This window comes from Coregonus clupeaformis, chromosome 31 (genome assembly GCF_020615455.1).
Source record: "Coregonus clupeaformis isolate EN_2021a chromosome 31, ASM2061545v1, whole genome shotgun sequence".
Lineage (NCBI taxonomy): Eukaryota > Metazoa > Chordata > Actinopteri > Salmoniformes > Salmonidae > Coregonus > Coregonus clupeaformis.
In genome coordinates this window covers 14,324,823-14,335,337 of record NC_059222.1, presented here as the reverse complement: position 1 = coordinate 14,335,337, position 10,515 = coordinate 14,324,823, and the positions used below count along the sequence as shown (strand labels likewise).

General features: G+C 46.8%; 1 protein-coding gene across 1 annotated transcript; it reads left to right on the top strand.

The window, feature by feature from the left end:
* Window positions 1-21: 21 nt before the first annotated feature.
* Window positions 22-10,312, top strand: hltf (helicase-like transcription factor). The gene is made up of 26 exons (XM_041858945.2): window positions 22-109; window positions 1,018-1,202; window positions 1,401-1,567; window positions 1,707-1,840; window positions 1,929-2,002; window positions 2,240-2,311; window positions 2,463-2,654; window positions 2,745-2,813; window positions 3,106-3,160; window positions 3,277-3,343; window positions 3,429-3,529; window positions 3,618-3,668; window positions 3,760-3,801; window positions 3,915-3,995; window positions 4,140-4,255; window positions 4,357-4,500; window positions 4,590-4,725; window positions 4,814-4,949; window positions 5,149-5,328; window positions 5,403-5,518; window positions 5,654-5,838; window positions 5,928-6,047; window positions 9,276-9,388; window positions 9,478-9,658; window positions 9,747-9,827; window positions 9,960-10,312. The coding sequence occupies exons 2-26, from the start codon at window positions 1,023-1,025 to the stop codon at window positions 10,104-10,106; spliced, it is 2,940 nt and encodes a 979-aa protein (XP_041714879.1). The 5' UTR covers window positions 22-109; window positions 1,018-1,022; the 3' UTR covers window positions 10,107-10,312.
* Window positions 10,313-10,515: the final 203 nt, after the last annotated feature.

The following is a 10,515-nucleotide window of genomic DNA, read 5'->3' as shown; positions in this document are numbered from 1 at the left end:
CTAAACTGATAGTCAGCACTCATTGGCTATTCAGGAGAGAGACGAAGGCGCGTAGATAGATAACCTGCGTTGAAACGAACATTTTGCAAAGAAGTTGTTTATCTTCAAGGTGAATCCATAATTCGATATATTTGAATTATTTGTTAGCATTCTTATTTATTGTGAAATACATGTAGTAGCTATTCAGACAGCGAGTCAGCCTGCTGCTAGAAATCTATTTAGCTAGCTAAGTAATTAATGTTAGTTGACCAGCGTTAGCTTAGAACAAGCTCAGCCGATGCTTGCTAGTTTTCGATTTTTAACTTTAGCCCCAAAACGCCATGCACGTCCTAGTGCCCACTACTAGTCAAATGGTTGTTGGAGCTACTTGAACTTAAGGAAATCATCTTCTTACTAGAGACCACCCCTCAGAGCCTGATTCTTCTCTAGGTTCCTGACTTTCTAGGCAGTTTTTCCTAGCCACCGTGATTCAACATCTGCATTGCTTCCTGTTTGGGGTTTTCAGCTCGTTTCTATATAAGCACTTGGTGACATCTGCTGATGTAAAAAGGGCTGTATAAATACATTTGATTGATTCATCCAATCAATCAAGCATCCAGTACAGTAGCTAGCTAGCTAGCTCGAATGTCAGCTAGTTATGTTAGGAGTTAATTTTGAATATGCCAGTTGCAGATACAGTAGATCCAATCAATCAATCAATAATCCAGTACTGTAGCCAGCTAGCTAGCTCCAATGTCAGCTAGTTATGAGTTCATTTTGCATATGCCAGTTGCAAGTACAGTAGATACAGAATTGTAACGTGAATGCTACACTTCACTGTCCCCACAGTACATTACCGCAGATTTGTCTTCTAGCCCAGCACTTGCTAGTCAAACACTGGATTCAACTATATTCAACTAGTTAGCTAGTTTAATCAGGTGTCTTAGTGCTGGGATATAACAAAAAATTTGTGCACACCCTGGGGTGGGTCCATGGGGAAACACTGAGCTACTTGTCAACTGTGTGTGTGTATTTCAGGCACCATGCAGTCCAGGCGGTGGTTTGGTGGGGCTGGGTTTAGCTTTGCAGATGACCCAGTCACGGAGACGTTGTCCCAGGCCATCCGAGGCACAGGAGAAGAGCTGGACCGAGAGCCAGACGCCGGGGTGCTGTTTGGCAGCCTACATGGGAGCGTGGTAGGCCTCCGGTATTATACCGGCGTGGTAAGTAGCTATCTATCTACCAAAAGGTCAAGAAAAACTCCTTGCTAAATCCGTTAATCTTCAATTGTTCCAGGAGTTTGTCCTGAACACTCTTGGCTTTAGGCTGACTAACATCTTAGGCTGACTAACATCTTGCTACTTTCACTTATGTGTCACAAATAGGCCTTTAGAATTAATGACCCTATTATGTGTGGGTAGGTGAACAAAGGGGAGATGGTGTCTCTGGTGCGTCAGCCTCAGAACCCGTTCGACCGTAACGCGGTGATGGTGGCAAACGTCTATGGCAGTCAGGTGGGGCACATCAAACGAGAGCTAGCTGCATCGTTGGCTAACATCATGGACAACAACTTCGCCAGGGTGGAAGGGTGAGTGAGAGCAGGGATGACCGTGCCCATGGGTCCTGTCAAAGTTCATGTAGAGGTCCATGGATCAGTGTTTCTAACTGATTAGCAGCCGTGTGTGTGTACAAGCCAAGGTGATGAGCTGTTTTGTGTGTGTGTTTAGGGTGGTGCCGTTCAGAGTGAACAACCAGTTCACCATGCCTGTAGTTCTATCCTTCTGGGGGAGAGAGGAGAACAGAGATGCAGTGGTGAGGCAGCTAACTTCACGCGGATTCAAACTGCAGACTGGGCCTACAGGTACACACACACATGCTGACACAGGTACACTCATATCCTCCTCCTGGGCAATCTCTTGTCTCACTGTGTGTGTGTGTGTGTGTCTCAGTTGGGAAAAGTATCATGCGTGTAGACGGTTCCAGAGATCCGCCCAGGAAGACTGTCCTACTGACTGCAGAAGAGGTATTATACTTCCAACCATTTGCTTCCCAAATGGCATCCTATTCCCTATTTAGTGCACTACTTTTGACTGGGGGATGTAGGGAATAAGGTGCCATTTTGGTCACAGACCCTATACACTAAAACAAATAAACGTAGGCTACATACAGTATAAAGATGAACACTGAGATATTTAAAATGATGATTACCCACATCTGGGTTGTCGTATCACGCCGTTTCCTTTCCTCCCCTCTCCTGCAGTTGAAGAATGCATTTGACAATTTATTTGAAAACCTAATGGAGGATAAGAATGGAGAGAGGGAGGCAGCGGAGGTGAGTGCATGTGTACTTGTACGTGTGTGTGTTTGAGAAAGAGAGGAGCGGAGGAGAGTGTGGATAAGACAGGAAAGGAGGAGGTAGAAATCAGAATAGACTCATGGCTATTTGTGTGTGTGTGTGTGTGTGTGTGTGTGTCCATCTACAGGCGGTGTGTACTCCGCTGCTGCCCCACCAGAAGCAGGCTCTGAGCTGGATGTGTGTGTGTGAGAACAACACGGCGCTACCCCCCTTCTGGGAGGATAAGGGGGGGCTGTTCTATAACACACTCACACACTCCTCTGTTAGAGAGAGACCACTGAGGGTCCGGGGGGGCATACTGGCTGACGACATGGGACTGGTGAGACGAACACACACACTGATTACTGACAATGTACAGTACACAAACACACACACCCTTCCCCATCACCACTGTGGTTTGTGTTTTCAGGGGAAAACGTTGACCACCATCGCTCTGATCCTCTCCAACTTCCACCACGGGAAGCCTCTGTGTGAACCGGTAAGTGTTCTGATCTGAAGTGGGTTTCCTTCATGGCCACTGATTGGTGAAAGGATTAGGTGATAGATTTCTCACATCTGTTCAGATCAGGGTTGGGGTGACTGGGTCAATTCCATTTTAATTTCTCCAGTCAATTCAGAAAGTAAACCCAATTCCAAGTTTTCCTTCTTGAATTGAAATGGAATTGACCCCAACACTAGTTCAGGTCAGCTGTCATGAAGTGAAGACAACAGCCTCTGTGCATGCATCTCTGAATGTCCTGTCAGTGACCTGTGTCTCTATATGTCTCTAGGAGAAGTCTTCCCCTGAGCCAAAGGCCTATACCACCGCAAGGAAAACCCCTGAAGGTAAGTGTGTGTGCTCAGACATTTCAGGTGCCTGCTCTCGCTCTCTCTCACTGATGTTGATTCTCTCTGTCTCTTGTCTGTCTGTCTCTTGTCTCTTGTCTGTGTCTCTTGCTCAGGGAAGAGTGGAGATGGGGATCAGGCAGAAGCGTCCGGGGCTCCCGCTGGCCACTCCCCTTGTAAGAGGTAGGTTAGAGCCTTAGCATATAGCTCTCTGCTTGCGTATGTTATCACCTCTGGTTTCTGTCAGGACAAATTGTGTGTGTTTCAGAGCCAGTCAGGCTGTACCCCAGGTGTTGTGTGTGGACATGGTGGAGGAGGATGTAGTGGTAGTGGAGGATGGGGACGAGGACTGGGTGCCTGAACAGAAAGGTAGAAGTCCCTAATACACACACTACTACTGTTTGTGTGAGCACATGCAGACTCAGCTGAACTAATATCTCTGTCCTTCACCACACAGCAAAGGGAAGGCCACAGGGAGGCAAATCCAAGGCCACCCCAACAAAGAAAGGTAAATCAGCTGTGCGTGTGATTTTTGTCCCTGCTAATGCCATGTATATGTGGTGGTCTGTGCTGCAATAAAATCCCATCTGTCCTTTCAGCTGCTAAGACCAAAGGGAAAGCAGTCAGCACCTCAAAGAAAGGTAAGACAGACGTCTTTACAAGTACTGGCATTTAGGATTTGAAAAAGAGTTTGTAAAATGTCGCCTTAGGCTTTGCATGCAAAGCTGGGTGTCACGTGTGTGTTTGTGTGTAGGGGGTGCTGTGTTGGAGGACCTGGACTTTGCAGCAGCTCTGAGTGGGTTAACACAGGGAGCTCCTCAGAAGAAGCGTGTCGGTGAGTTCAGTGGTGAATATATGGTGGATTTATTATATTGCTCTGCCATGCAGCATTGATATACTGATGGTCTGTGATAACATAGCTACACACAACCACACCCATTTGATGACTGCATTCTTTGCTGTGTGTGTGTGTGTGTAGGGAAAGGTAAAAGTGTAGTTGCGCCGGTAGAAGCTTCCTCCTCCCAAAGCACAGACGACCCAGCAGCCAGAGCCACTCTCATCATCTGCCCCGTATCAGTACTCAGCAACTGGCTGGTGAGAACACGCACACACACACACGGTCACTTTAACGCATGCACACACACATAGTCAGTCACTCTCACACACACACACTAACATGTTAACTTGTGTTGTAGGACCAGTTGGAGCAGCATGTGCGAGCGGACGTCAAGCTGAATGTGTATCTGTACTACGGCTCGGAACGCAACAGGGACACACACTTCCTGTCCTCACAGCACGTGGTCCTCACCACCTACAACGTGCTTGCTGCTGACCACTCGGTGGGTGGAGGGGGTGTGTGTATTATAGCTCTGGATTTGGGACTGGTAAACTGCAACGCTCTCTCTCTCTGTCTCTCTCTCTGTCTCAGGGCAGTGCTAGTCCCCTCCATGCAGTGAGCTGGCTGAGAGTGGTCTTGGACGAGGGCCATGTTATCAGAAACCCAAATGCCCAGCAGAGCAAGGCCGTACTCAACCTAAACACACAGAGACGCTGGATACTCTCAGGTACTAGCCCCACACACACACTGCTAGTGGATAATGTCAAGTGCTGACGTAGAACATGTGATAAGCCCACAGTGTCGTTTGTGTCCAGGCACTCCCATCCAAAACAACCTGAGGGATCTGTGGATGCTGGTGGCGTTTCTGCGTCTGAAGCCGTTTGACGTCAGAGAGTGGTGGAACAGAGTCATACAGAGACCTGTCACACAGGGGGACAAGACCGGCCTGCAGTCAGTACACACACATATTGTCAATAACAGCGAGAGAGTCGTTCACAGAGTCATGCTAGCTTGACTGACTGGCTGGCTCGTGGTTTTTAGAGCCCTCCTGCTAAAGTGGCAACAACTGATCTTGACTTCAGCATCTCACATTTGTAACAATGGCTGACACAACTCAAATGTGTGTGTTTGACCCGCCGTGTGTGTGTAGGAACCTGCAGGCGCTAGTGAAATGTATCACGCTGCGTCGTACGAAGACCAGCCGTGTGTGTGGTCGGCCTCTGGTCTCTCTGCCAGAGAGGAGCGTCAGAATAGAGGAAGTGGAGCTGACACAGAAGGAGAGGGAGGAATACGAGCTGGCACGCACAGAGGGACGCACCACCATTAGCAGGTGTGTGATTGTGGCCGTGTGTGTTTTACCTGTGTGTGGCCGTGTGTGTTTTACCTGTGTGTGTGTGTGTATAGGTACGTTGCAGAGGGGACCGTCCTCAGGAACTATGCAGATGTTCTGGCTATCCTGGTCAGGCTGAGACAGTTCTGCTGCCATCCTGACCTACTGGGCAAGACAACTACATACACAGGTAACACGCATATATGGGGAAAGCTATTGTAACTTTTATAACTGATTGTTTTGCTGGTATTTTGAATAACCCACATGCATACATTTCTAATGAACCCCGTCCCTGACACCCCTCTTTCTCTCCCCCCCTCTCCAGGTGTGGTAGCTGTGACTCCTGCAGAGTTGAGAGAGCGTCTGATAGTGAAGCTGAGGCTGGTGCTGGGCACTGGCTCTGATGAGGAGTGTGCTGTGTGTCTGGACTCTGTCCGTCTGCCCGTCATCACACACTGTGCACACGTCTACTGCAGACCCTGCATCGCAGAAGTCATACGCAGCGAGCAGGTAGCTAACTACACACACGCCATGTCTCTCTCTCTCTTTCCATTGATGCAGGCATTGCCCAGGGGCACTTATTGTCTGTGTGTGTGTAGGAGCAGGCGCGGTGCCCCCTGTGCAGAAGCCAGATCAAGGCCAGTGAGCTGGTGGAGTTTCCTCAGGAGGAAGAGGAGGAGGAGAGCAACCTCTTGGAGAACTGGAGGAGCAGCTCCAAGGTAACACACACACACATACACACACCTGGAGAACCACTTTTAAGGTTACACACACATTTGGACATCTGGGGTATATTCATTTGTGCAAACTGTAGCAAAATGTTTATTGGAAACGTTCAGGTAGTCCCTCCCTGTTTGGGTCTGTTTGATTCCTACTGAATACCACCCTGTAGAAAGTTGTCGTGCCTATAATTTTTGTTATGTGTGTGTGTATATTGCTGTATGTTATATACACTACCGTTCAAAAGTTTGGGGTCACTTAGAAATGTCCTTGTTTTTGAAAGAAAAGCAATTTTTTTTGTCCATTAAAATAACATCAAATTGATCAGAAATAAAGTGTAGACATTGTTAATGTTGTAAATGGCTATTGTAGCTGGAAATGACAGATTTTTAATGGAGTATCTACAGTGGGGAGAACAAGTATTTGATACACTGACGATTTTGCAGGTTTTCCTACTTACAAAGCATGTAGAGGTCTGTAATTTTTATCATAGGTACACTTCAACTGTGAGAGACAGAATGTAAAACAAAAATCCAGAAAATCACATTGTATGATTTTTAAGTAATTAATTTGCGTTTTATTGCATGACATAAGTATTTGATCACCTACCAACCAGTAAGAATTCCGGCTCTCACAGACCTGTTAGTTTTTCTTTAAGAAGCCCTCCTGTTCTCCACTCATTACCTGTATTAACTGCACCTGTTTGAACTCGTTACCTGTATAAAAACACCTGTCCACACACTCAATCAAACAGACTCCAACCTCTCCACAATGGCCAAGACCAGAGAGCTGTGTAAGGACATCAGGGATAAAATTGTAGACCTGCACAAGGCTGGGATGGGCTACAGGACAATAGGCAAGCAGCTTGGTGAGAAGGCAACAACTGTTGGCGCAATTATTAGAAAATGGAAGAAGTTCAAGATGACGGTCAATCACCCCCGGTCTGGCGTTCCATGCAAGATCTCACCTCGTGGGGCATCAATGATCATGAGGAAGGTGAGGGATCAGCCCAGAACCACACGGCAGGACCTGGTCAATGACCTGAAGAGAGCTGGGACCACAGTCTCAAAGAAAACCATTAGTAACACACTACGCCGTCATGGATTAAAATCCTGCAGCATATGCAAGGGGGACAAGACCACACTGCTCAAGCCAGCGCATGTCCAGGCCCGTCTGAAGTTTGCCAATGACCATCTGGATGATCCAGAGGAGGAATGGGAGAAGGTCATGTGGTCTGATGAGACAAAAATAGAGCTTTTTGGTCTAAACTCCACTCGTTGTGTTTGGAGGAAGAAGGATGAGTACAACCCCAAGAACACCATCCCAACCATGAAGCATGGAGGTGGAAACATCATTCTTTGGGGATGCTTTTCTGCAAAGGGGACAGGACGACTGCACCGTATTGATGGGAGGATGGATGGGGCCATGTATCGCGAGATCTTGGCCAACAACCTCCTTCCCTCAGTAAGAGCATTGAAGATGTGTCGTGGCTGGGTCATCCAGCATGACAACAACCAGAAACAGACAGCCAGGGCAACTAAGGAGTGGCTCCGTAAGAAGCATCTCAAGGTCCTGGAGTGGCCTAGCCAGTCTCCAGACCTGAACCCAATAGAAAATCTTTGGAGGGAGCTGAAAGTCCGTATTGCCCAGCGACAGCCCCGAAACCTGATGGATCTGGAGAAGGTCTGTATGGAGGAGTGGGCCAAAATCCCTGCTGCAGTGTGTGCAAACCTGGTCAAGACCTACAGGAAACGTATGATCTCTGTAATTGCAAACAAAGGTTTCTGTACCAAATATTAAGTTCTGCTTTTCTGATGTATCAAATACTTATGTCATGCAATAAAATGCAAAATTGGCAAACTTCAGACGGGCCTGGACATGCGCTGGCTTGAGCAGTGTGGTCTTGTCCCCCTTGCGTATGCTGCAGGATTTTAATCCATGACGGCGTAGTGTGTTACTAATGGTTTTCTTTGAGACTGTGGTCCCAGCTCTCTTCAGGTCATTGACCAGGTCCTGCCGTGTGGTTCTGGGCTGATCCCTCACCTTCCTCATGATCATTGATGCCCCACGAGGTGAGATCTTGCATGGAACGCCAGACCGGGGGTGATTGACCGTCATCTTGAACTTCTTCCATTTTCTAATAATTGCGCCAACAGTTGTTGCCTTCTCACCAAGCTGCTTGCCTATTGTCCTGTAGCCCATCCCAGCCTTGTGCAGGTCTACAATTTTATCCCTGATGTCCTTACACAGCTCTCTGGTCTTGGCCATTGTGGAGAGGTTGGAGTCTGTTTGATTGAGTGTGTGGACAGGTGTTTTTATACAGGTAACGAGTTCAAACAGGTGCAGTTAATACAGGTAATGAGTGGAGAACAGGAGGGCTTCTTAAAGAAAAACTAACAGGTCTGTGAGAGCCGGAATTCTTACTGGTTGGTAGGTGATCAAATACTTATGTCATGCAATAAAACGCAAATTAATTACTTAAAAATCATACAATGTGATTTTCTGGATTTTTGTTTTACATTCTGTCTCTCACAGTTGAAGTGTACCTATGATAAAAATTACAGACCTCTACATGCTTTGTAAGTAGGAAAACCTGCAAAATCGGCAGTGTATCAAATACTTGTTCTCCCCACTGTACATAGGCGTACAGAGGCCCATTATCAGCAACCATCAGTCCTGTGTTCCAATGGCACGTTGTGTTTGCTAATCCAAGTTTATCATTTTAAAAGGCTAATTGATCATTAGAAAACCCTTTTGCAATTGTTAGCACAGCTGAAAACTGCCAGTTTTATAGCTTCTTTAATCAGCACAACAGCTTTTAGCTGTGCTAACTAATGATCAATTAGCCTTTTAAAATGATAAACTTGGATTAGCAAACACAACGTGCCATTGGAACACAGGACTGATGGTTGCTGATAATGGGCCTCTGTACGCCTATGTAGATATTCCATAAAAAATCTGCCGTTTCCAGCTACAATAGCCATTTACAACATTAACAATGTCTACACTGTATTTCTGATCAATTTGATGTTATTTTAATGGACAAAATAATTGCTTTTCTTTCGAAAACAAGGACATTTCTAAGTGACCCCAAACTTGTGAACGGTAGTGTATATTACTGTATGTTCATAGAATCCGTACTCCTGGCGAATGGTTTCATGTGATATAAGATTTGATGGCTTCTAGCTACTGTAATGCACAGCCTGATCAACAAACGGTGTGTGTAGGTGGATGCTCTAATGTCTAGTCTGCTCAGACTGCGCAGTGAGGACGACAGCATCAGGAGTCTGGTTGTCTCTCAGTTCACACGCTTCCTCACTCTACTGGAGATCCCACTCAGGTAACACACACACACACACACACAGAACACATTTTTTATATTTTAATCCGGATCACTCACGCTCTCTGTCTCTCTCTCTCTGCCTCTAGGGAGGAAGGTTTCAAGTTTGTGCGTCTGGACGGCACTATGAGCCAGAAGAGGCGGGCTCAGGTCATCCAGGAGTTCCAGAGTGACGCCCCTGGCAGCCCATTGATCATGCTGCTGTCACTCAAATCTGGAGGGGTGGGGATAAACCTCAGCGCTGCCTCCCGTGTCTTCCTCATGGACCCAGTGAGTGTGTCAACTGTTTAGCAATCTACACTTTCCTCACACACAGACATACACCTACACACTCTGACATTTGTATGTGCGTCTACAGGCATGGAACCCAGCAGCAGAGGACCAGTGTGTGGATCGGTGTCACCGCCTCGGCCAGAAGAGAGACGTTGTCATCACTAAGGTCAGAGGTTACAGGGCTGCGGGTTGTGGGTAATGTAGTCACTACGGTATATAGTTTTGGTGTGTAGTTTTATAATGGACACAGAGGCAGAAGCAGTGTGTGTACATGCAAATATTTATTGTGTGTGTGTAGTTCATAGTGAAGGGCTCCGTGGAGGAGAACATGGTGAAGATTCAGAGGCAGAAGCAGGATCTGGTGGAGAAGGCTTTTGGCACCAAGAACCCCAGTGAGAGGAAGACGTCGCGTGTTGATGAAATCCGAGCCCTGATGGAGCTGTAGACGCAAGCACCAAAAACAGCACTACTTTTGAACAGAGCCCTATCGGGCAGGCCGAAGTGGCAGTTGACAACCTCCGTTATTATCCATTACGTTTAGAGGGAATGTTCTGCCAGCTGTGGGACCAAACACACACACAATGCCCATCGTTTAGAGCAGTTGTTCCTGATGCTGCATATGTGGGAATAAAGTTTCTGTAATAAACCATACATTGGTCTTGTTCAATTTTTGTTTTTTTTGTCCTACATTCCCCACAAAGGGAAATTCATAGCTCAGGGATCAAACATCTGTAACATCCTCTAGGAGTCTAGGGAATGGGAGAGACATGAGTTTACTGTAGACTTGACTTACTTGCTTTACTTTACAGAGCAGAGGAAAATAATATGAGGCTAAAGGGATGTGAATCAAACAA

Coding starts and splice junctions, on each gene's coding strand:
- hltf (XM_041858945.2), top strand. CDS start 1,023: ATGCAGTCCAGGCGGTGGTTTGGTGGGGCTGGGTTTAGCTTTGCAGAT. Junction 2,312..2,462: donor GAGAGAGGGAGGCAGCGGAG/GTGAGTGCATGT, acceptor GTCCATCTACAG/GCGGTGTGTACTCCGCTGCT. Junction 4,256..4,356: donor CAGTACTCAGCAACTGGCTG/GTGAGAACACGC, acceptor CTTGTGTTGTAG/GACCAGTTGGAGCAGCATGT.